General features: G+C 44.2%; 1 protein-coding gene across 3 annotated transcripts in view; it reads right to left on the reverse strand.

Annotated features, from left to right (window-relative positions):
* The window catches only part of SVIL (supervillin), a 348,412-nt gene extending 324,085 nt beyond the window's left edge, over positions 1-24,327 (reverse strand). For 2 of the 3 annotated variants that reach the window (XM_029588612.1, XM_029588613.1), the window contains exon 1: positions 23,773-24,327. Coding sequence is in view for 1 of the 3 variants with exons in the window: in XM_029588603.1 (XP_029444463.1) it covers positions 20,150-20,186 (37 nt within the window). In the remaining 2 variants the exon portion in view is untranslated. Of the gene's footprint in view, positions 1-20,149; positions 20,202-23,772 lie in introns of those variants that run through there. The other variant, XM_029588603.1, reaches the window with a different exon arrangement.
* Positions 24,328-27,346: the final 3,019 nt, after the last annotated feature.

The following is a 27,346-nucleotide window of genomic DNA, read 5'->3' on the forward strand; positions in this document are numbered from 1 at the left end:
GACCACCAGGGACTTTTTGGTAAGTCTTGAGGGGGGTTCGCAATTAAATTTGAAGGGTTGGGGCAGGTTTTGGGCATTTGGGGGGGGGGGGGCAGATGAAATAAATTCGGCCCAAATCGCAGGTAAACAAAATTTCCCATGGCGGGCCGATAACGAAGGCCGAACCAAAAGGTTCAGCCGAATCACATCTCTACCATTTATACACAGATTTTACATAGAATGCTCTTTACCTTAGTAGAAGTTGCAAACAGCAGTTTGTTTGGGGTTTTTTTCTGGGCAGCATTTTGAAAAACGTTTTGTTTTGAAGTCTTGGATGTTTGTGTGTCGGACCTTCTCAGTGTATCTCAAGATCCAGCTCTTTGTTATATCAGACAGCTGTTTCTTCTGTAGTCCAAAAGCTGCAGTGTTTTCCAGAAAATGCTAGAGTAATCCACAGCTATGGTGCTCCACATTTTTTTTTATTATATTACCGGGGAGGGAGGGGGAAGCCTTTCCTCACATTGGTTAGGATGGTGCAACTGGTAGGAGTAGTAGAGGCACAGTCAAAGGAGATACTGTAGAAAATACAGGCATAAAGAGAAAGGAAGTAGAGGAGATGTTGTGTGGCTGGAAGACGGCGGTGGGAAGGAAGACAGGAGACCGCATTCTCAGAAAATCTAGATGCTTTTTAAAAAAAAGGGAGCTCTAGTGCTCCTTATATTTCCTAATATTTACTGTGAAAATAACTGACTGAAGCCAATAAAATCTTGCAAAAGCTTGAACAAACAATGGTAGGTCTTAAAATCAAAATGTCCACCCAGATTTTTTTTTCATGTGGCAGGACCCTCCAGTTCGCTACTATATATATATATATATATATATATATATATATATATATATATATATATATTAATATTACACCCTTAGTTCCATTAGAGATAGTAAACACACTAAACTTTCCACCCCTCTTGCCCTCCTCCCACCTAGGAGAGCTGGGATTGTTTGCTCCTTGCTTTATAACCCGGCCATTTTGCAATGCAAGGTGTGGCTATAGTCAGTTCACGTCAGGATGTCTGTTTTCCTCTGTCTCATCAGGTTTTACTTTTTGAAGGGAATCTGCTCCGCAAGAGGATCCCTCCGTGTTTAGTTGCAGTGAGAAAGTTCTTTTTGCCAGAATCCCTGTGGGACTCCCACTCCAGGACTGAAGACCAGTGAGCCCGTTCACTCCCTGAATGTGGCAAGCACCTGCGACAGGCTCGGCTGCGTGAGGCATTTGAAGGCCGGAAGATTCCCATTTTGGAAAGGGACTGTGTTTAAACTTCCCTTCTCTGGAGAAGGCCACCCTCGCTGGCTGGGTTCAGAGGGTGGGGGCTGAAGATTCAGTGAGCCCATTCACCCCACCAATGGAGCAAGCACCTGTGATAGCAGACCACCAGTCTGGGGAGATTTTTGACTGAGAAAGTAATTTCTCTTTGTTATGAGGAGGTATTTTTTTATCCCTCCTCATTGGGAGCCAGGCTGGAATAGAAGGTTGCTAAGACCACAGAGTTTCCAAACCGAGGAGTTACCTTTCAGAACAACTCAAGTAAGAGCATGGAGACCCCATCCGGATCTCCACCGACATGGGACCAGGAGACAGGGCTGAGCGCTCTGGAAGAAGCTGGAGCTTCAGATAGGACCCCTCTCACAGGAATCCTGGCTAAGCACTGGGAGAGCTTTAGTGCACACTTTGCACCACCATGGGAAGCTCCATCAGGCTGCTGAAGTAAAGGACACTTATTTAAAGATGGACTTTAATTTGACTTTTATCAATCAGTAAAATTATTTTAACATCCAGTGTCTGGTCCTGCCTATTCTGTCACAGCACCTCCCTCCAGGGGATGCCACAGTTATCAACACACACAGGATGTCCACACCACTGTCTGCCCTGTAGACGAGAGTCTCCCCCCCCCCGTAAAATAATCCATTTCTTGGATCGAGAGCTCACGACATGGCAGAAACGCTACTTGGAGAAGCTCCAAAGGGAAATAAATGTGTTTGTGTGCCCTAGGACATTAAACACCCTGCATAGGGTTACATTTATAGCAAGTATAAGGCATTGTAATCTATTCAAGTGAAATTTCTAAAAGAAGTAAACAAAATGATGAGATACATTTTGGAGAGATGATCAGAAGGAGTTGACGTTTAGCTGGCATCAACCAAAAAATAAAGAGAAGTTTCCAAAAAGTGATTTCTTGGACATTTTCCCTTAGACACGGGCTGCCACTGCATTGGGGGAGAGGGAGGGGGAGGGGAAGGGTGGTTGTCTGGATCACTTTTGTAGTTTGAATTCATGCAGCTGATATTTTCAATTTGGTTTTGCAATTTGTTTCCTCACAGGCATAACAGTAGGTTGAAGACTGCAAGAATTTGAATTCCTGTGTTTTTGTCTTGAAGCTAAGACGATGATCTACACCAGTTAGATTAAAAAAAAAAAAAGATGTTGTGTAGACAGTATATAACAAATATGAATGATAGGCTATAACAGAACAGATGCTAACCCATGTTTGCAAAAAGAAGGTGCCCAGCTCCATGTTATGTAAATCGTAGGAAGCAAGTCTATTTTTGTCAGCATCTGCTGCCAATTAGTGCTCCCATAGACCAGTCCCTATAAAAATAAATAAATACTCAAGCAAAATGTTACATCGTCTGCTCTCTGCTCCTCCTTCCCATCTGGATCTGTCTCTCTGATCATGTCTTCTCATTCCACATTTCTTTTCTTTTTTTTTTATTCCCACCTTTTCCTCCCTATACCACTTTCAAGGCCATCATCTTTTGTCCATACACTTTCTCTCTCTTCTTTTTTCTGATATTACATTAAAATGTTTTGCTGATCTTTCTCCAAAATCTACCACCTTCTGCTTCTCTACTCCTCCCTGAGTTCTCCCAGTCCTCCAGACTTTTTCCCCACAAGCAGCCCTTTGTCTCTCTATTTTCCTGCTGCTAGTCCTTGTCTAATGCTTTTGTCTTCTTCCCCTCCTCAAGTCCCCTTTTTCTTCATGACGGTCTCACTTGCTTCCCACTCCCTCTCCCCTGAAGCCCAATCATAGTGCAGGAACGCTGGCTTTCTATGCCTGCTGCAGGGTGCAAGAGCAGCAGCACCACCACCACCGAACAGGAAGAGTACCCTGCCCAATGAGATAAGAACATAAGAACATGCCATACTGGGTCAGACCAAGGGTCCATCAAGCCCAGCATCCTGTCTCCAACAGTGGCCAATCCAGGCCATAAGAACCTGGCAAGTACCCAAAAACTAAGTCTATTCCATGTTACCATTGCTAATGGCAGTGGCTATTCTTTAAGTGAACTTAATAGCAGGTAATGGACTTCTCCTCCAAGAACTTATCCAATCCTTTTTTAAACACAGCTATACTAACTGCACTAACCACATCCTCTGGCAACAAATTCCAGAGTTTAATTGTGCGTTGAGTAAAAAAGAACTTCCTCCGATTAGTTTTAAATGTGCCACATGCTAACTTCAAGGAGTGCCCCCTAGTCTTTCTACTATCCGAAAGCGTAAATAACCGATTCACATCTACCCGTTCTAGACCTCTCATGATTTTAAACACCTCTATCATATCCCCCCTCAGCCATCTCTTCTCCAAACTGAAAAGTCCTATCCTCTTTAGTCTTTCCTCATAGGGGAACTGTTCCATTCCCCTTATCATTTTGGTAGCCCTTCTCTGTACCTTCTCCATCGCAATTATATCTTTTTTGAGATGCGGTGACCAGAATTGTACACAGTACATCCGTCTGCATCGCAGCCCCACCTCCACTGAACAGGACGAGTCCCCCGCCCAATGAGATATATACCATCCGTCTGCATCGCAGCCTCACCACCAAACAGAAAGAGTCCCCCGCCCAATGAGATATATACCATCCGTCTGCATCGCAGCCCCACCACCACCATGGAACAGGAAGAGTCCCCCGCCCAATGAGATATATACCATCCGTCTGCATCGCAGCCCCACCACCATGGAACAGGAAGAGTCCCCCGCCCAATGAGATATATACCATCCGTCTGCATCACAGCCCCACCACCATGGAACAGGAAGAGTCCCTCGCCCAATGAGATATTTACCATCCGTCTGCATCGCAGCCCCACCACCAAACAGAAAGAGTCCCCCGCCCAATGAGATATATACCATCCGTCTGCATCACAGCCCTACCACCACCACCACCGAACAGGAAGAGTCCTCTGCCCAATGAGATATATACCATCCGTCTGCATCGCAGCCCCACCACCAAACAGAAAGAGTCCCCCGCCCAATGAGATATATACCATCCGTCTGCATCACAGCCCACCACCACCACCACCGAACAGGAAGAGTCCCCCACCCAATGAGATATATACCATCCGCTGCATCTCAGCCCAAGCAGGCAACACACGGTGCAAATCTCTGTGGTTTTCCAGGGAGTAGAGCACCCTCAGGATTCATTGCCTGCGTCATTTTGTAGCTCTTTATCTGTCCGCATTGGATGTGTTAACTTTTCAGGACAAGAAGTTGTATGATTTTTTTCAAACCATACTGCCACATCTGAGGAAGAGCCCTCTGCGCTCTGGAATGCGCATGTACATTAATGGTGTAAATGTAGAAATGTTATTTTTTATTCCATTTTCCTTTTATTTCATTCATTGTCTTTTCCCATTTATTTTTTTATGTTCATTTTTAGTGCATGCTAAAAACAAGCATCTCGTTACTTTTTTTTTGCCATTCACGATTATCATGGATGTTTTCATGTGGTTTAAAAACTGACAGCACATCCAGAGTGTACCTCATCTTTGGAGATTTCCTTTATTGGTCTAATAAAAAGGTATCGCATCCTGTGTACAGAATCCAGCAACCCTCCGAGATTAATGCAGTTACTGAAATCCTGCATTTTATAAAAAGGTACCATATAGGAACACAAGCTGCAGCAGGAGTTACCACAAAGATGGAAAGTCGTGCTCAGGCAGCCTGTGTAGATCAAGGCCACTAAGACATAAACAATCCCATGACCTTCCAGATCAAGATTTAAATCAGGAACGAGTGGTCATAAAACTCAATCCTTGATTACAGTTCAGATTAAAAATCTAAGCAGCCAGAAGAGAATAACCACTCTAGTATTCACAACTTTTTAAGCACCTTGCCCTTTCCGTTCCAACTCTAAGGAGGGGAATTTGCAACAAGTGCTTTCAAGAGGCATATAAAATGGATTTTCCACCCTGAATTTTGTAATGTGGCGCTGCTTGGTTTGATCCGTTGTCATTTTCCAGTTGCTTCCATTTTGCCAGGATAAGCAGACCCGGTTTTATGCATTGACATGGACACACTGCCACACCACCTATTTCCTCAATAAAAGCAGGACTACGTATTCATGCATGCCACGGAGCAAAACCAGGGTTAGAGTTGCCTGTCCTTCCAAAACAGAGCCAGCTGATCATTCTAAGTTTCATCATCTCCTAAAATTATCCTTGGCTCTATTTCAGATGCAGCACCTGTTGTCCTTCCCCCCCACACCAGAACACTGCTGGTAACTGACCAACTTTGATAAGGTCACAGCTCTTGAGTTAATAACATGGCCAACCTAATTTCACATCAGGAGATTAGGATTCAGCTCTGGTTTTCTAACCAGTTTGCAACATACAGAATTTCTCAGTTCTGCAGACTTTGTACTGTCTCAGTACGCAGCTACAGACTACATTAATTATCTAACCAAAGTTATTAGTGGCTCTGGTGTTCTGCCTCTTCAATTCTAGAGAGCGTGACTTCCCTTGCATCTAGCTGTTCAAAGCGAATGGCCGCTGTTACTATAATTAGCCACTGCAATAGAACATTTATCCCTTTAATCTCCAGTTTCTTAGTATCCATAAAGCAAAGTAATGGGGAAGGGCAAAACCATACATAACATTGATCAGGCATCTTTATCAGACATTTCCATGGAAATCATAATAGAAAATTTTATCACAAGAGAAATAGCCCTGTGGCACAATGCCAAAAATCTGGTTTCTCTCAAGTCAGGAATATCCAGGAAGCTGATATATTCAGTGCCATTTACCTAGCTAAGCTCAGACTTAGCTGGACAAAAGGCAGGAGTTGAAAATCCCACCATGCTGATCATCCAAGATAGCCAGATAATTTATTAGCTAGATAAAAAGCTATCTATCCTAAAAAATAGCCTATGGGGCAGGAGTGTTCCAGGCCATAGTCAGCTATCCAGCTAAGTTAGTCTGATAAACACTACGTTTTCAGCACGATCTAGCTAAAATAGGAGACTACCTCTAGGACAGCAAAAGAATTTCCTAAAGTTAACTAGATAAGTTTAAGATAGCAGATGATATTCAGCAGCATGCCCATACCACCAAGTATCCCTGCAAGTTAGCAAGATATGTTTAATTAACTTTTGCTGGCTGGACAATGGCTGAATATAGACCTCCACATTTTTTGCAATTTTCTTTTTCTCAAACAAGGCATCAGAAAATTTCTAAACTACCTAAAAAACCAAACTCAAGAGGAATAAGAGTTCCCTTTCTATGCTTTGCAGATATGGAAAGCAGAGCTGCTTACCTGTAATGGGTGTTCTCCAGGATGTCAGTCCCCTCACTGATGGGTGACATCATATGGAGCCAGGCACAACAATTTAATTTCAAAGTTTATAGAAACTTTGATCATGTACAGCATGCTATATCACGCATCAATGCTGGGGACTCCTGCAGTCTATAATTTAGCTTAGACTTGGAGAACCAACTCCAAAGCAAGGTGGGTGGGTATCGTGAGGACAGACATCCTGCTGTCCTTGAACAACATCTGTTACAGGTAAGCAACTCTGCTTTCTCAGAGGACAAGCAAGATGACAATAAGCAGGGAATCCCTAACTACAGACTGCCCCAAACAAAAAAAAAGAGGAAATATCTGAAACAATATCAACAGACAAAAAACTGTTTCTGGTGGCAACAAGCCATTTTTGTATTTTCTCTCTTTTTTTTTTTTTAGGTGCAACCTAGAACAAAATAATGGGCCATAGGGGTTAGAGTTGGGTTCTTTACCTCAAAGACTCCTTAGATCTGTCCGGCCAAACCTAGTACCACATCAGGAGTCCCCAATCCAAGCAAAGGTGAGATGTGAATGTGTGGAGAGACCTGCCTGTTGCAGCCTTGCATATATCCTCCATGGAGGCTGATCTTAGGTGGGCTACGACCAACATGGCTCGGTCACTGAACACTGATGTGAGCAGCCAGATTCAAGTCTGCCTGGGCATAACAGAAGATCTCCTAGCCAATTAGAAAGAGAACACTTGGCAATTCCAGGTACATTGCTGTCAAAACAGAAAGCTGGGTGACTTCCCAAGAGTTTCAATCCATTCCAGATAGAAGGCTACGGATCTCTTCCAGTCCAAACTGTGTAGCACTTGTTCACCTTTTTGAATATGTGACTTGGGAAAGAAGGTTGGAAGACTGACCGGTTAAGGTACAAGTGACACTACCGTAGGTAGAAGCTTAGGAAGAATGTACAGCACTATTATCCTCCTTAAACCAAATTTTTCACAATATAAATCACTAGCACCTGGAGTTCGCCAACTCTTGGGGCTGAAGTGACCACCACCAAAAATATATTCCAAATCAGGTACTTTGGCTCAAAGGAGTCTATAGGCTCAGAGGTTTCAAGTGATGCAAGCCCTGCATGAAACTGATAATTGAAGGCTATACAGAGACAGGTGGTGTTATCAATTGCATTAAGGTGAATGCTAACAGAGTTGGTTTTAAGACCTGACTATGAAAGATGTAGGAAGTAATAAGCAGTTTTTGTGTGGAGCAGGAAAAAGGATCTAGATCCTTTCCCCTCATACCAAGAAGCACACCTCCTTCACTTAGGACCCACAAAAATCCTTCCCGGAAGCTAGAATATGCAACACATACTCAGGAAGATCCAGGGGTTGCAAACCTACCCTCTCAACATCTACCCTGTGAGGCCTAGGCACCTGTTGTTGGGATGATGCAACAGCCCCTGATCTTGAGTAATGAGAACTGGGACATTCCCCTGTCTAACTTGTTTCCTGATGGACATCTGCCATGGTATGGCAAGCTCTGAAGGCTTTTAAAAATCTTTTGGCCAACAAAGTTATTCTTGTCCGGACAATCAAGTAGTGATGTTTTACAACAAGCAGGCAGGAACAAGAGTGTACCTCCTGCACAGGAGACAGTCCAAATGTGGGACAGAGCCATCTCTCAGAGAATGACCTTCAGAGCCATATATCCGGCAAGCAAGGCAAACATCCTGGTGGGCTGAGTCGGATCTTGGACCCCCCCCCCCCATCCCCATGGATAGTCCCTGCACAGGTTGGATAGCAAGCCAGCTATTCCATGAGTGGGGCACATCTGTAGCAGGTCTATTTGTGCTCCCACTGAACAGAAAGGTTCTGCTCTTCTGCTTAAGAAGGGGGACTCGAGGCAAACTAGCCTTGGACTCTTTTAGCCTGAATTGGAATTAGGGTCTACTCTATGCGTAGACTTCAATTTCTCTGGTGGCAAGACCTTGTTGAAACTCGGAGGCTAGGGAACTAAGATTCTCATAGCACTATCACGGGGTTCTGTGATAGATATGAACCTTTCAAACAGGGGGCATCTCTCAAAACCACTGGTTTTCTTCTCCTTCTGTGGCATCAGACAAAAAATGAATGCAGCCAAATTGAATGACTGGAATGACAAGAAAAACCCTGACTGATGCCACCATGATACACTATTATCTGTGCACCATGCAGCCACTGAAAAATAAGGAACATTTTAAAAATGATCAAGAACCTAAAGATGTCCAAAGAAGAGAGAAATGATCGTGGGTTCTTGCAAGAAATGATTCCTGTGCTCCTGAGAAGCAAGTTTTCCCCCAACAGCATAAGAGAAAAACCTGCGAACAGCAGGCTCCGTGAAAAAGATGAGACTGAAGGGGTCCCAGCACAGAACCATGGCAGCATAGCATGTTGCTTATACCGTAGGGCATGCTCAAAAGTTCCTAGAAACTCTGAAATCAGTTCCATCTGATGATGTCACCCATGTGCGGACTGTCACCCTGCTTATCCTCGGAGAAACTCCCCCATCAAAATACTACTTATTAACTATTTTAATATGCAGCAGGACAAAAATAATCACAAATTCGTTCTACTCTAAAAACTGGTTTGACGCTCCTAAGATCAATCTCTTAGGTGCCCCGAAGCTCAGAATCGGTTTGCAGACACCGCTCTCCAGTCAACTCATATCTGTGCTTCACAAAGTTCAGAGGGCTTTTACCTGACATACAGACCTCTAAATCAGATTATGCAGTCAGAGCTCTCTCAGACAGATGCTGTACCCTGGATGCAGTGGGCTGAACCTGCGCCACTATGCCCTACCCCCCAACATATAGGACCGGCACTAGCAGTTCCGGGAGATTCATTGTGTGGCTGTGCTGCTGAGGAGGAGCACAGCTCATGATATGAACTTTAATGCAAGCCAAATGTTAGGTCCCAAAGTTAGATTTACTAGACTATATGAACAGCACAATTATTCAGCAGCACAATTTAGGAATTTTAATGCCTGTCTGTTAAGTATGCACTTGGGTCTTTTAGTCCAGAGACCTTTAATTTATTGCCCTTTTTTCACTTTGGAAATTATACACCAATGTTTTCTCCTCTGGCAGAGAAATCTGTCAACTTTAAAAACGTTTAAATCTGCTTTAGCAGCTCATTCATGCTGGACTCTGGTCTGTCAGTCTGAAATATTCCATTCCTGCACAATTGGTTTTTACATCAGTTAAAAGTTATTTTCAAAACTGAAAATATTAACAGGCAAAAAACATTAAAAGGACTGCCAACTTGCAATGCATTGAGAAGAGGAAAGTACTTCCTTCTGGTTTGGGACTCACAGGGAAAAGACAGATCACCTCATAACCAAAAATTGCTTCAGCCTGGTTTGTAAGCCACCCCCCTCAGATCATAAGGGGCATTCTACACCAGACCGACCAACACTTTACACGCCGAGGCAAGGCCCATTTAAACATTCATCTCGACGGTGTACACACAATGAGAACAGAGAAGATTTTGATCAGGATCCAATTATACTGACATACCAGTAACCCTGGACTTACTGGAAGTTTCCTCACAAAAGGAAACAATGGACTAGAATTCATCTAAGTGGTTTCAGAGAGGAAGGCAGGTGACGAGGTAGAATCTGAAAGTGTACAATGGTCTTACTACACATCCTACAACCCTTTGTCCAAGTCTTAGCCTGCAACCCAGAATTACTTTTTTTTTTTTTTTTTAATGACAGAAGCACTTAAGGTAAATTGCTTGAACAATTACTCTATATAACTAAGGTCTGTAGCAAGGAAAGAAAGAGTCCCTTTGATTTCAAGTTTTGAAATGTTATAAAAAGGGACACCAAGATGTCAGAGCACAAAAGTAACCTGAAAAAGCCTGTGTTCCAGTAATAAATTCTCAAGTCACAGCTTCAGACGGCAGGAGCAGCGAGCGCCTTCATCGGTATTTGCAAGTCAGCCAGCCTAGATTAGGAGCAGAGAAACGAGGGCAGCTCACAGTGGCCAGGAAGAGCCCTGTTCAAATGCCACACTGAAAGTATGAAAAAAGGCCAACACGAGGACAGCAAAATCCTGAGTAATTGTTAGAGAATCGTGGGCAAACAATGGTTACTAGGGGTGGAAATATTTTGAGAAAACCTGCACACCAGTCAAAACTTCTTAGGAGATGGGGGGTAAAGGGTGAGAGCAGGGACAAAAAAAAATATTTTCTTTTCTTTTAATTAGAACTTTTGGGTTGGTTTTTTTTTTGGGTTTTTTTTTTAATCCAATTAATTATGTTTGACTTGTTTCTCTTTGGCTCTTCCCTTCCTTTCCCTCTTATTTCCTCTTTTCTGCTCCCAGATCAGCCTAGGCCCTCCTCTCCACCCTGGCTGCCAGTGCCTTACCTGGCTCAGTCTGGGCTGCAGCTGCTTCTCTCTGCCTCCAGGACTGCTGCTCTTTCTAGCTTGGCAGTCGCTGCTGCTTCCCTCCCCGGCCCTGGCTCCTTCTAAAGGTTCCAGGTGCCAATTTTTAGGCAGCTGAGTTTTTTTCCAGCCCCCGATTGCTTTTTTTTTTTTTTTTTAAAGCAGGTCTTGGAGATAAATGTCACTGTAAAAATGAGACCTTCATGCAGTTTGTGAGGTTAGCAGCATGATTTACAGTTAATATCTACTCAGTTTAAAGGTCTAAAAAAAAAACCCAAGAGAGACACACACACACTGTTACACTGCAAAAATGATTTATAGTCTAGATTTATTCTTTCAAGAGGCTGTCTGAAAGAATCATCAAGAGCTTGTCTTCTATTGCAGGTATTTTATTTTTTTTGTTTTAACTGGATAGTCTTTCAATATATATATTTTTTTTTTATAATGCACAAGGAAACCAACATATCAAACTTTTGCTCCAATATAGCTACTGCAAATTTAAAATGACTTATCTCCCAATATTTTTACTGGGATACTTGGAGGCAAAATTGGAACACACTTTCCAATTCAAAACATTAGTTATCACACAAATTGTTAAATATGAATCATTTCTGTGTGGTTAAACAAAATTAAATAGCATTCACTTATTTGCCGTTTCCCATCAGCAGGTCAGAGATTGCTTCAGGTACCATTCAATTGGGGGTATCAGCTCCAGAGGACTACAGCTAGGGTCTTCTCATATACATTACCGGTCTTAAGGAATTCTTTGCTGGGGCACCTTAGGGCAGAGATTGATGTTAAAGCCAGGGCATCCCAAACCTTCCTGGGGACCCCCATGGCCAGTCAGATTTTCAGGATCTCCACAGTGAATACACGAGATAATTTTGCAGACCGTGGAGATTCAGCATATGCAAATTTATCTCATGCATATTCAATGTGGAGATCCTAAAAACAAGACTGGCCATGGGGTCCCCAGGACAGTTTTAGAAGACCTGTGTTACAGTATTTAGGGCTATGCTTCTTAAATAAGCATTTTGATGATGGTCAGTCTTGTTTTATTCTGTTTTACTGGAGTTCAGTGATTTTATGTATCTTGTTTTATGATGTTCTATTTATTTAATTTTAAAAGATTTATAGCCCACACTCTACAATATCGCACGAGGTGGTGTATAATAAAAAACATTCACAATAATAAAACAAATAAAACAGACAAAACTTTTATAGTTTTTTTTTAGTTTGTACTACACACCGAATTGTGATTGATTTGGAAGTTGCAGAATATAAGATGTTTAAATAAATATATAATAGGAAAAAGTTTGATGCAGCTACCAAACAATTCCTCCTCTGTGTGCTTTTTTTTTTTTTTTTTTTTATGAAAAGAAACCCTCATTTTCAGTTTAAATGGATTTTTATTTAAAAAAAAAGAAAAGAAGAAAACCTCATTTTACAAAACCTATAGCTCTGATTTTTCTGATTTTCACTCTAGTTTCAGTAACCAAGAATTTTGTTTTGGACCTACAGAGATTTTGGCTGGCTGGGGCTCCTCCCTTTTCCTGGTATCCTATCATCCCCCACACATCCAAGTACAATCCCTGGTTCTCTCCACCAGCACAGGAGGCAAGGCTGAACACTGAATCAAATTAAACTCCAATATTTACCCAGAAAACCAAGATTCTTTTGCCCTGATTTTCTCCCATTTTTGTCATTGTTGTAATAAAATCTGACAAATTTAAGTGCATACTCTTCTGTATGTGTCACCAGTAAACCAATACTTCATACATCTCTAAGCAATGTCTTCCAAGTAAAATAATAATGGTACTTTGTACATAATTTCAATCTGCACCATATGAAGAATCCACTGGCAATCAAGCCCACAGCTATATGGCTCTGAATAAGCCAGCTGTAATGATCTCTGGTGCAAGGGAGGATTGCAGGAAAATATCAGCCCCGGGGATTTTTTTTTTTCAAAACCAGCCCTTGTGCATTTTCCATGCAGCATGTGTTTCAACGGTTCCCAAAAGCACACCAAACTGACTCTTCATAGGTATATCATCTGACCTGGAGCCTGGAAGAACTGAGCCAAAAAACCTCCAACATAAATGTCACATTTTTCCTAAATAACCAAGTAAGAACATAAGAACATAAGAAAATGCCATACTGGGTCAGACCAAGGGTCCATTGAGCCCAGCATCCCGTTTCCAACAGTGGCCAATCCAGGCCATAAGAACCTGGCAAGTACCCAAAAACTAAGTCTATTCCATGTTACCATTGCTAATGGCAGTGGCTATTCTCTAGATGAACTTAATAGCAGGTAATGGACTTCTCCGCCAAGAACTTATCCAATCCTTTTTTAAACACAGCTATGTGTAGAACACACCGTAGACCAGAGGTGAGCAAACAGAGCTGCATGCCCTCTTCCATCCATGCAATCAGATGCCATCCACTCACAAGACTGGTTACATCTCTCATAATTATATCTTGGATTACTGGTCTGGTATTAAAGTCTCTTGCCAACCAATCAGCTCTTGAACAAGTTGCCAAGAAATGTGACAACCACACTGCCAGCCAGTGTCAGACACACACAGTCTCTTAGACACAAAGACGCTCACACACATACTCTTGCTCACAGTGTATGAGTATGTCATAGAGAAAGTGTGTGTATGGGTGTCTTTCTTTTTCAGGGAGAGAGTCACCCACACACACTCTCTCTTTGAAACACAGATTCTGTCACTGTGCTGCTGCTGCTATGCTCACACAGTGAGTACCCCCGCTCCAGGACTGCCACATGATTATCTAAAAAGTTTTTGCTTGCCACCAGCCCTTCCCCAGCCTGCAGGTGCACTCACCCTCTCCCTTTCCCATTCCCACCCTCACTCCAGGAGTCTCACTGTTTCCACAGTCAGTTGACCCTTTCAGGAGGAAAGCCCAGCCTACAGAAGTCTCAACAACACTGGATAGGCACTTTCTCTTGGCTCACCCCACACACAGCCCCTCACCAAATACAGAATGGACAATAAAGTTTAACTAGAAACATGCAAACAAAAACTGAATTGTATACCATAACAAGCCAGACTCTGTATGCAGTACAACAATGGAAAATCAGAAAGATCAAACAAAATCAAGATATATAAACCACCAATCATAATAGTAAAACCATACTCATAAAAATAATATTTAAAAGCAGCTGAAGAATAGAACATTGAATGATTAAAAATATATAACTGGTTTTTTGTTTTCATTTTCCAATCAAATTATTTCAAAACAGCAGACGCATCAAATAATAGGGATGTGAATCGTTTTAGGACGATTAAAATTATCGTCCGATAATTTTAATATCGTCTTAAACCGTTATGGAACACAATACAATACAGATTCTAACGATTTATCGTTATAAATCGTTAGAATCGTGAGCCGGCACACTAAAACCCCCTAAAACCCACCCCCGACCCTTTAAATTAAATCCCCCACCCTCCCGAACCCCCCCCAAATAACTTAAATAACCTGCGGGTCCAGCGGCGGTCCGGAACGGCAGCGGTCCGGAACGGGCTCCTGCTTCTGAATCTTGTCGTCTTCAGCCGGCGCCATTTTCCAAAATGGCGCCGAAAAATGGCGGCGGCCATAGACGAAAAAGATTGGACGGCAGGAGGTCCTTCCGGACCCCCGCTGGACTTTTGGCAAGTCTCGTGGGGGTCAGGAGGCCCCCCACAAGCTGGCCAAAAGTTCCTGGAGGTCCAGCGGGGGTCAGGGAGCGATTTCCCGCCGCGAATCGTTTTCGTACGGAAAATGGCGCCGGCAGGAGATCGACTGCAGGAGGTCGTTCAGCGAGGGTTCCTCGCTGAACGACCTCCTGCAGTCGATCTCCTGCCGGCGCCATTTTCCGTACGAAAACGATTCGCGGCGGGAAATCGCTCCCTGACCCCCGCTGGACCTCCAGGAACTTTTGGCCAGCTTGTGGGGGGCCTCCTGACCCCCACGAGACTTGCCAAAAGTCCAGCGGGGGTCCGGAAGGACCTCCTGCCGTCCAATCTTTTTCGTCTATGGCCGCCGCCATTTTTCGGCGCCATTTTGGAAAATGGCGCCGGCTGAAGACGACAAGATTCAGGAGCAGGAGCCCGTTCCGGACCGCTGCCGTTCCGGACCGCCGCTGGACCCGCAGGTTATTTAAGTTATTTGGGGGGGGGTTCGGGAGGGTGGGGGATTTAATTTAAAGGGTCGGGGGTGGGTTTTAGGGGGTTTTAATGTGCCGATTTTTCGATTTTTCGATTTTTAACGATTTTTCACGATATTTTACCCCCCCAAACGGCAACAATACGATTCCCTCCCCCTCCCAGCCGAAATCGATCGTTAAGACGATAGAGGACACGATTCACATCCCTATCAAATAACACCCAATAATTAAAACTAAGGCTAAAAAAAACCCTTGCTCTTCATACCTGGAAACTTTAAATTCCAGTCACCTGCAGATTGTCAAGGATTAGTCAGGGATAGGAGGTATACACAAACCTTAACCTCTCTCTACATATATACACTTTCTAAAATATATTTTTCTTGTTATGACCTCTTGTTGATTTCTTGTTGTTTAATCTATTTTCCCTACTGCTCTAGGTTAACCCCCTGCCCAGTTCGCCTCCCCTGTTGAAATGTACTTCTAAATCTTTTGTTAATATGTGAACCGGTATGATGTCCCCACTAATACCGGTATATAAAAGTTTCTAAATAAATAAATAAATATATGCTCATTTTCACACAAACTCACATATTTGCTCTCACATACATGCTGACTGGCTCACACACATACTCATTGTTTTAAATAGTCCTCTTGCTCACACAAATGCTCATTGGCATGCTCGTTCTCTCTCACATACATGTTAACTGGCTCACTCACTCTTGCTCACACACAAGCTCTGGAAAACACAGTAAGCCTGACTGATGCATTGGAACAATGGAAAAACAAACATCATGCATCATAAAACATTAAGCAATAAAGTCAAGAAATATAAAACATTCATAATATTAAAATCATACTAAAAAAAAAAAAAGAATAAATGACAAGCAGGCAACAGCCATCGAACATCCAGTAATTAAAATAATTTTTTTGTAATATTTCCCAAACATCAAATATTTCCAACTGCAGACATGAAATGACACCCCAAACTTTAAATAGGATTAAAAATTTCTAGCTCCCATACCTGGGATCTTTTGATTTCCAGTCGCCCACAGATTGTTGTGGATTAGGGGAGGGGGCCTTATAATCTTTACTTCTCTCTCCCTCCCCAACACACATGCTGTCACACACACAGGCTCTCTCTCACTCACATATATGCTGTCACATCCACAGACTCTTTCACTATCTCTCTCTTGCATACACAGTCTCAGGCTCTCAAAAACACATACAGGCACACTCACTCTCATGCATACGCAGTCTCTCACATAATCACTAGGGATGTGAATCGTTTTAGGACGATTAAAATTATCGTCCGATAATTTTAATATCGTCTTAAACCGTTATGGAACACAATACAATACAGATTCTAACGATTTATCGTTATAAATCGTTAGAATCGTGAGCCGGCACATTAAAACCCCCTAAAACCCACCCCCGACCCTTTAAATTAAATCCCCCACCCTCCCGAACCCCCCCCCCAAATAACTTAAATAACCTGCGGGTCCAGCGGCGGTCCGGAACGGCAGCGGTCCGGAACGGGCTCCTGCTCCTGCATCTTGTCGTCTTCAGCCGGCGCCATTTTCCAAAATGGCGCCGAAAAATGGCGGCGGCCATAGACGAAAAAGATTGGACGGCAGGAGGTCCTTCCGGACCCCCGCTGGACTTTTGGCAAGTCTCGTGGGGGTCAGGAGGCCCCCCACAAGCTGGCCAAAAGTTCCTGGAGGTCCAGCGGGGGTCAGGGAGCGATTTCCCGCCGCAAATCGTTTTCGTACGGAAAATGGCGCCAGCAGGAGATCGACTGCAGGAGGTCGTTCAGCGAGGCGCCGGAACCCTCGCTGAACGACCTCCTGCAGTCGATCTCCTGCCGGCGCCATTTTCCGTACGGAAAATGGCACCGGCCATACGCGTATGGCCGGCGCCATTTTCCGTACGAAAACGATTCGCGGCGGGAAATCGCTCCCTGACCCCCGCTGGACCTCCAGGAACTTTTGGCCAGCTTGTGGGGGGCCTCCTGACCCCCACGAGACTTGCCAAAAGTCCAGCGGGGGTCCGGAAGGACCTCCTGCCGTCCAATCTTTTTCGTCTATGGCCGCCGCCATTTTCGGCGCCATTTTGGAAAATGGCGCCGGCTGAAGACGACAAGATGCAGGAGCAGGAGCCCGTTCCGGACCGCTGCCGTTCCGGACCGCCGCTGGACCCGCAGGTTATTTAAGTTATTTGGGGGGGGGTTCGGGAGGGTGGGGGATTTAATTTAAAGGGTCGGGGGTGGGTTTTAGGGGGTTTTAGTGTGCCGGTTTTTCGATTTTTCACGATTTTTAACGATTTTTCACGATATTTTACCCCCCCAAACGGCAACAATACGATTCCCTCCCCCTCCCAGCCGAAATCGATCGTTAAGACGATCGAGGACACGATTCACATCCCTAATAATCACAGGCTCTGTCACACTTTCATACAAATGCAGGCTCTCTTGCCCGCACACCCACACACACTCCCAGGCTCGCTCTCTCTCACACACACACACAGTTTTTATGCAGTGCTGCTCCTCAATGCTGGGAGGTGGCAGAAGGCCACTGCTACCCACGGCTCCTGCAAGGTGGGGGGAGGGAGGGCCTCGGCTGCTGCCGCTCAGGCCTCTCGCTGGCCCACAGAATGATAGGCACGCAGGCCTCTCTTCGGGCCATGGAAAGATAGGCTCTGCTGCGGCTGTGCAGAACCTCTCGTCATGCCACAACAGGATGGGCTCTGCTGCAGCTCTGCAGGTTTCTCTTCGGGGCAGGAAAAATCACGTGATCGGAGTGACCAGCCCATCGGGGAATGCCCAATCCCCCGATAGGCCAATCCGCCTCTGCTCTGGTGGGAGTGCTCTGAAAACAATCCTGCTAACATCAGAAGCAAATCATAGGCAGAAAAGTGCCAGAAGCTGAAATTGCATCTCCCCCTTGGTCCATATGCCTGTATTTCTCAGGGCTGAAACACTGCTTACAAAATACTACAGTGTCACAATTTTCTAGAATATCAGAACTAAAGTTGAATACAACATTCAAAACCATTAAGAAAAAAGTTTCAACCACAAGTTATTACATACCTACCTATCTGAGAACGCTGCTTACTTCTTGGGTTTCTTTTCAAAAGGGCCTTTGAAAATTCTCTCATTGTTTGCTATAATTATACTTTCTATTTTAAATAAATACCACATCTGTAGTCTGACCAGGCAACTAAACATTTTGTTTCATTAGAAGATCAAGTTTAAATTCTTTGAGAAAATAGTTCTGGTTTTACCAAAGTGTAGTGACCATTCTTGTATCAAAATAAAAAGCCATTAGTTTAAAAAAAAAAAAACAAAAACAAAACCCCTGCATGGAGAGCTGTTCTCTTTACTGAAAAACTCCAGTGAAGGAGAGTCATCAAGTGGCTCTAACATGACACAAAAGCATTTTTAAATCGCCATTTACAAAATGCATCCTTCTCTGCGCCAAACTCCAAATGGAAAATGCTTTGCTTGGTAGAATGTCTAAAAGAACTCACAAAATACTTGCATTAACTTTCTTAAATATGTAACAGTGGATCTGTATTTCCAATTAAGTTATGCATTATGTATGGTCATTTTAGAAAGCAGCAATAAAAAAAAACCAAAAAAAAAAAACCCAGTGCAAATGGATTCAAACAAAGAAACTTTCTGAGAGGGTCAGCACAAAATCATGGTCATCTCCAAACTTTAGTCCAGGGTTTCCCAGCCACGTCCTGGGGACCCCACAGCCAGTCAGGCTTTCAGGATATCTGCAGTGAATATGCATAAGATTAATCTGCATATATTAGAGACCCAGTGTATGCAAGTTTTATTTCATACACATTCCTGTGGATATCCTGAAAACCCGATTGTTGTACGATCCCCAGGAAAAATATGAGGAGCCCCGTTACTTTCCAGTAGAAAAAGTGATTTTCAGGCCCTACTCCCTTACTGATTGAGATTAAGCATACAAAGACCTAATACAAAACAAAACAGGCAATATACGAATATTTGTTCTCCATGGTTATAGCAAAACATTTTTAAAGCCAAGGCTCAGGAAAACAGATGAAAGAACAAAATATAAGGTGAAGGAATTTTCCAGTAAATGTCCATTGCCATGCCAGAGCATACCACAACTGATATCCAATCATTAACCCTCTCGGGCCGAAGGAAGCGTTTACTGTGGTGAGATCCTAGACCAGGGATTCTCAGCCCAATCCACGAGACACACCCAGCCACTCTAGTTTTCAGGCTATCCACAATGAATACACGAGAGCGATTTGCATACAATGGAAACAGTGCATTCACATCTCTGCCATGTATTTTTGTCATGGATATCCTGAAAGCCAGACTGGCCAGGTATGTCCAGAGGGCTGAATTGAGGACCACTGTCCTAGACAAAGCACGTCACCAGCATATCGATCGATTTGCCTTCCTCCTGGGTGGAATCTTCAAGATTTCTGTTCTGCACCAAGAAGAAAATATCCACATTCATAAGGCATTTGTGCATAACAAGAGGGGTGAAAATTAACTAGAGGATTTCATTCATCTGGGTATACAGAAAAATACACTGGATATCTGCCTCCACCCCCACCCCACCCCACTGGTAGTACACCTCCTTATACTGAAATAGGGGAATCTTGTGCCAGCTCTCCCTACTGTATCATCCAAATGTGCCTGATTAGAGATCCAATCTAAAGTCAGTGGATGTTGCAGCTGTAGTGCATCATGCCATGATGCAGGAGTCCTGTGTTCCAGTTTCCTGTTATGCTGAAGCTGGCAGGGCTCAGACACAAAAAAAAAGTGACGCATTTCAGATCCAGAAGGGAGAGTGGGCAGCTGGTGATGCAAACATGATTCTATGCTGAAATGTACAAGTGTCTTCCTTGACCGCATGTTTTATACAAAATTTGTTGCCTTTTAATTCATGCTTTTTCTAGAAACTTCTCTATATTTCTTCTCTATTGCATCATTTCTCCCATCACTTACTTTCAGGGTGACTTACCGATGGGCAAAAGAGGCAGCTGCCTTGAGCCCTGCATAGCAGGGGGCCCACTCTATGAGCATACAGGGCTCTGCTCCTTGAGTCTACTGGCCCAGTGTCCTCAACCTCAAGCCACAAAACAGCCCTCTGCTCCCTGCTCCAGCACTTCCTCTGCCAGTAAGAAACCAAGGAACAGGAGAGGACCAGGAAGCCTGGAAAAAGACAGAGCACAAACTACAGCAAAGTAGAGCCACTCCTCTGCCTCATCTATCCCCTCCCCGTCTGTCATTCAGGAGAAAAGGGTCCAGTCTGAAGCACACAGCGCACAGCAAACAAACAGCCATTCCGCTCCCTAACCCAGCCCCCTCTCCTCTTCTGCAACCTCCCCCCTCCCCCCAGAAGTGAATAGGAGCGAAGGGGTGAGACTGGAGTGGATGGCCAAGCCTATTTCTGCATTGTTTTTTTTATTTTCTTTTTCTAATTTGTGGTCATGTATTCTGTGTTTGGTGAGGGTCTATGTTCTCTGTGTGTGACCGAGCATGTATGATCTGTGTAGGGATGTTTAACAGTCCAGCCTGTTCTGTTTTCCTAATAAGAGGTGTATTGGTGTTTAAGGCCTGGTGGAATATTTGAGGTGTTGCTTTTTTATTTTGGGTCTTTGTTTGGGTTCTGGGCATCAGTGCTGTTTTGCTATGGGTTCTGAGTGAGATTGCTGCAGCGTGTTGTTGTTGTTACTTCGCAAAGTACCTGCTAATGGAAAGAATGTGTCACTGTAACGGAAGTGACAACAGAATTTAATATTTTTTTGTCCTACGATGAAGTAGTAAAGGGGAGCATCCTAGGTTCAGCCAAGCCAGCCATTCGAATGATTATTTTCTAACAATGTGGTATGGATTTCTTTGTAAGTTACCAGCACATTTCTCCAGATTTAAATTACAAAAATGGTCCCAGAGAACTCCCCTACGCTGATGGACCATGCTTACCCCTTTCGCAGGAGTCTTCAATACAGAAGCACAAGGTCACACAACAAAATGAGGCTGGGCTCAGCGCTGGCTGGCACCATTTTTGAACCAAGAGCGAGCGGGGCCGCAGTGCGAGAGGTTGTTCCTGCCCTGTTTTACACTGAAGACCCTTGTGGAAAACTTGAGCATGATCCAGGGGGAGGAATTGGGAAGGCTTATGGGAAAGGCAGGAGGGAGGGAACTTCATATTCATATATATATATATGTAATTTTTTTAGGTTTATTCCCCACCCCCCACCCCATTAACTTTCTTAAACAAACGTTAATGAAAACATTTTGGAGAAGGAGATGGGGTATTTTGTGTTTAAAGAAAATGAAATGAAATGCAAGCCTTCCATCACATTTTTCGTTTTGTTTCAAAATGAATGCACACCCATAATGCTGTGCTTTTACAGGATGCTTGGTAGCGAGATCATAAAGATTGTTGATTCTAATTATCCAAACCTCGGGAGGGAGGGAGGATTATGGGCGTGAAAGAATATAATTGGGGGAATACAAGGTTGATCTATAGCAGCGGTTCCCAAACCTGTCCTGAAGGACCCCCAGCCAGCCACGTTGTCATGCTATCTGCAACAAATAGGAATGAGATAAATTTGCATGCACTGCCTCTACTGCGTGCAAATTTATCCCATGCACATTCATGGTGTACATCCTGAAAACCTGACCGACTGGATTCCCAGGCCAGGTTTGGGAACCATGGACCTAGAGAGTGCCCAATACCCTTGCAGCAGCCCTGGCCATAGTTCAAGGTCCCCGACACTTCACTTGAGCCAGCCCCCAAAGGCTAAGAGGAGGAAGGCACCTCATGCCGCACACTTGCATGGGCCCATGCAGGTCAGAAGATAGAGGAAGGCTTGCATCAGCCTGCACAGACCGGGAAAAGGTGGAAGTGTGTTTGTGTTGGCCCGAACAGGCTGGGAGCGGCGCACGGCTGCCCTCTTGTCAGCTGACACAGAGGAAGAAAGCTGCAGCTGGGGGCTAGTGGCAGGAGGTGGGGAGAAAGAGGAGAAAGTGGTGGTCAATATGGAAAACATAAAAGGAGACCCAGCCATAGACGTCTGCCCAGGGCCCTTTAAGAGGTTCAAGCAGCCCCCTCACTTTACACCTCCTCCTCTTTCCCCACCTGGAACCTCCTTACTTTGATCCTCTCTTCCTTGCCCTCTCTTCCAGGTATACACTGGTCTTTTTGGTCTTTTTCTGCTGTCATTACTAATTAGTAATGACAGCAGAAAAAGACCAAAATGGTCCATCTACTCTGCCCAGCAAGCTTCCCAAGGGCAGTAACTGCCGCTCCGTGCAGGTTACCCCCGTGTTTCTCATCTGCAGAAGCCATTCCAGAGCTTGCAGTGAAAATCCCTTTGCCCTTGCTTCTTATTACCCTTATGAGATAAACAGTCATGATGGCAGAAGGTAAAGAGAAAGGCCTCCCTCCACTCCAGCACTTTCCCTACAAGCGTCTTTCACTGGCAGGAAGGTTACACATCCCAGACACGCAGCCTTCAGGGCAGCAATTCCTCAATGCCAGGAGATGGCAGCAAAGAGAGGTGTAGCATTGATGAATGTGTCAGAAACCAGGTATCGAATCACAAAAATGTGACCACCAAAAAAGTCTAAATATTAAGCAAATGTATGGAAGGCTGAAGAACCAGAGAGGTAAAGACAAGAGAAAGATAACCAGGAAGCAGAGGCTAGAGGAAGGATGGCACATTAGCAGAATCCATGACTACAAACAAAGGGCCATTGTCAGCATACAACTAAAATCAGGAGGAGCTGAAAATTGACATGGGAAAGGAGGAAGGGAGTATAACTGACAATGGAGATAAGACAACAGCAGTAGAATATTTGCTTATATACTGTAATCTAACTATTGTGTCACTTCTTTCAATGCAATAAAACCAAAACCACAAATACAAAGCAATAATCTTTTTCTGAAACAAAGGAAGGAGGTCTGAATGTAATCTGAATGAAATGAGGTAAAAAAAAAAAAAAAAAAAGCTAAGCACAATACAGGGGAAAATCCCCCCCAGAAATAAAGCTTCATCCAGTTGCTAAAAATACTAATAGTTGCTTTACTCAATGGGCCTTAACTGTACTAAGACCGTCCCACCCTTACAGTAAATGAATACAGAAATCATGACCAGAAGCTTAAAATAAAACTATACATCTCTTCCCCCAAATAATTCAAAAGCTCTTCAGGATCAAGTAAGTTTTCACAGTTTTTCAGAATCTTGAATAAACCGATCTACAATTGATAATCTCTCTCCTTTCTTCACCAAGAAAATATTGATTTAAATCAAATTAAAAAAGACCCAGTAATCTGCAAAATGACACGAGAAAGATAAGTCATGATATATATATACATACATATACACACACACACATATATGCTAATCAATTTGGCAAACCTGTTAGTCCAAAAAAAAAAAAAAGCACTGATCAACAAAGTTTTCAACTGTACAAGAAAAGGTGAAGAATCTGTTAAAATCTATGAGACAAAACATAGAAGAGCATGTCGGTGCGACAGGCATGAATAAACGGGAAAGATAAAATGTCAAGCTGACAAAGCTTCAGGAACTCACTCCAACAATGGCCTTTGAGCAATTACAAGGAACATGCACTTACTTCAAAAATCCTGTAAAAATCTCTCTCGTGGTTTCCTACTGAAAGATGCAGTCTTCACAGTTCTACTTGGGTTCTGTATGTCCTCTTTCCCCAAACAAAATTTTCAAACTTCAGTAGTAATACTTTGGAACATATAAATAATCTATTTTCTAGCAGCTAAAATATGTGTTATCTTTATTCGTAGAACATGACTTCCAGGTGCTAAAAACGAACAAATGTGACACACATTACCAATGATCAACAGGCAAGCATGGCAGCTACATCAACTGTCAAGATGATTCAAAGCTGGCTAATTTTAGACCGGTGCTTTCCTGGAGAATGCGCACACCAGCTAAAAATGCAAGAGCTATAGCCCAAGCTCCTCTTTGGAAAACCTCAAACAAAAAGTCAGAGGAAGTCTCCTCTCAAAAGTTCCCAGTCGTACGATGTCCCGAGTGCTGCAGTTTCCTGTTCTGTCCTTGGCATTTCCATCCATCCCTGGACTCAGCCACATGAAAAGTACAGCTTCACTTCAGTCTCGAAGGACTCCAAGCCAAATGCAGTGAGGCCACCTCGCGCAGGACCAACCTTTTATGGTTGGAACAGTAGAGCTTTGATGCAGCTAATCTGCCAGAAATAGCTCTTGAAACTCAGACGGATCAGATCAGCTGTTCCAACAACAGCTCCAGCTTGTAGTCTCTTCAACGGCAATTATATTGTCCACAATTTGTCCCACAAATGCTTCAGCCTTTTAACAAAAAGTAGAACAGCCTGCAAGCAATGCATCGCAAAAATTCCAGGAAGCGTACCAGCAAAGTGACTTTCCATGCACTTCAGAGGCCTACAGCATCCAAGATTTTCTACTGACTTAAAGAAATACTGCGGGTCACACTATCATTGTGAAAGAACAAAATTACTGCAAAAGCAGAAGACTATGGGTTAGGAAATTCTGCAATAAGATCCAATAAGAACAATATTCACCATCCGAATGTTACACTATAGATCCCCGTCACTCACTATATGCTTCCTTCCAAATTGAGGCTAAAATTTAACAATAGAAAGAATCGCAAGCAGCTGAAAACCCACACAGGGCACCTTGCAAAGAAGAGTGGAATATCAAGTTAAAACAACAAACTCACCCCCATCTCTTACATATTTATCCACCTCGAGTATTCATTTACTGTATTCTTACAAGTACTAGCATTGCACAAAACTAACAGTCACAAGAGCTCATCTCTCCAGTTTAATTTCAAGTATAATCTTTGTCCTAGAAACAGAAAGCAAAGGTAAATGTCACTACAATATATCCAACCACAAGAAAAACAAAACATTTCTGCACTAAAAATCCTCCCCACGTGTGACGTTCTGCGCTTCACCACACAACTACAACCAAAATGCAGAAGTGGTTTGATGTGCTGCATGAAAGACAGGAAATCAAGTTTTACAAAATAATAGACAAACATCAGTCATTATATGAAGGCTCCTGATGTGCTGAAAAATACAACAAAATATTTACACCAGTATGTTGATTTTCATTTAACAATAATTTGATAGACTATGAAACTGGGTCCTAAATAGAGGCAATAAAGCCTGGCTACCTTTTATCTAGAGTGCTACTCTTAGTCATTTCAAAATGACAAAGAGCCTGGCTGCACCTTATAAACTAGCACAGGGGTCCCCAAAAGCATGGCCCGAGGGCCGGATGTGGCCCCTGGCTGGATTCCACCTGGGCCCTGGCAGCAATAACAGAAGCAACTTAATCTGGCCTGTAGTGGTGGTGGGAGCACAATCCACCGCTACCACCAGCTCAGACACAAAATCGGAAGCATAAACAGCAGCCTGCCAGAGCAGAATGGGTGGGCAATGCCGGAGCAAGGCCACCACTGATTGGATGCGTTATGACCAGGCTACAGACTCTCCCTGTCTGCCTCCACCTGCACAAGCAGCGCCAACAGCAATGCATAAGGAGTGCAGGCCACAGGGAGGAAGGCACTGGTGGTCTCAAGCTGTGGATGCTGCTGCAGAGCTGTAAAGGAAAGGAAGGTAAGGCTGTGGTGGAGGAGGCGTGCACATCATCCCTGAAGGACGCAGGCCTTGGGCCTCATTATAAAAGAGCCGACACCAGGACGGAGTGCCTTTCCCTGGATTAGAGTTTCCAAGTGGAGGTTGTTTTGCTCGTGTCACGGATCTGGCATGTTGCAAGAGAAGGGAGCAAGAGGAATGAAAAAGGGAGAAGGGGCGAGGGAAAGAGAAGAGAAAGGGGAAGGAAGTAGAGACGGAAGAAGAGTGCATGGGGGTGGGTAGGGGGGGTGGTGGTGCTGGGGGACATCCGTGAGCGTGCAGGCATCACGCACAAACACGCCGCAGCCCACCGTCCTCCCCGAGGAGACGGGGAGTAAAGGTTGCTGGGGGTTCAGTAAGGTTACCAACTCTGGAGAAATCTAGAAATATTACTGATATTTTATCTATCGCATCCCTACACACCCCCCCCCCCCCCCCTCCATTTTAAATCAGTAAAAAGGGCTAGAAATGGTCCCCCCCCCCCCCCCACAGGAGGTAACTTCAAGGGGTGCTCCCCTTCCCTCCATCCTCCTGTAAGGAGGACCTCCCTTCCCCCACAGCCCCCCCCCCCCCCCTGTTAATTTGCTATGTCCTATGTGGCCCTTCCCTTGAAAAGTTTAGGTACCTCTGGACTAACTTTTACCGAGGCACCATGCTGTTCTCGAGACTCTTTTCCTTCTTCCAAATACTGCCCACGTGACGCCAAAAATCAAGAAAAGCCACCGCCTACCTACCTTCCCCCCCCCCCCCCCCGCCCCCCGTTGTCACACCAGCCTGGTTGCAACCAAAACTGCCTCTTCCCACCTCTCCCTTCTTTCTCACAGGGCCCAATGCCAGATGGAGAAAATAAAGAGCTGCCAGTTTGCCTGCGGCTGCCCCATGTATCTCCCCCTTTTAACTTAAGGCCTTTGGCTGGCAGAAGGGGAGAGAACGACAGGCTGGGCCTGGCCAGATACTGCTAGGATCCCGAACCCCCACCATCACCTGAGGTCGGCAGAAGAACAGGCCCCGCCTTGTTTCACCTCCTGCCCTGGATGGAGATGGGCCGGGCGAGCCCGGTTTTGAAAGGCCGCTGAAAGCAGACCTGCCATGAACGATATCGGCAGCGGGCCAAGGACTGGATTTTTAAACCTACTCCTCCTGCTCCAGTGCCTCTCTCTCTCTCTTTTCCATGCTGATGGGAACCATATGGGAGGGAGAAGGCAGGCCCCGGTGGCAGGAAGAGCAAGGGGTTTAGAAAAACCAGATGGCAGAGATGAAGAGGGAATAGAGATGAGATAGGCCTCGGAAGCAGACACCGGGAAAAGAAAAAAAAAAAAAAAGCATTGTTAAAGTTAGATAAGTGGAGACTAAAAGAATGTGAGTAGTCACATGGATTCAGACAGATGGAGGCTTAGGGATTGGATTTGGGGGAGAGAACCTGAGGACTTGGGGATTAGTAAAAAGGAGAAAAAAAAAAAAAAGATTGGAAATTCAGTAAAGCAGGGACCCATGTAATAGTTTGGGGGTCAGGCAGGGACTTCAGCCAGCAAAG

This window comes from Rhinatrema bivittatum, chromosome 2 (assembly GCF_901001135.1).
Source record: "Rhinatrema bivittatum chromosome 2, aRhiBiv1.1, whole genome shotgun sequence".
Lineage (NCBI taxonomy): Eukaryota > Metazoa > Chordata > Amphibia > Gymnophiona > Rhinatrematidae > Rhinatrema > Rhinatrema bivittatum.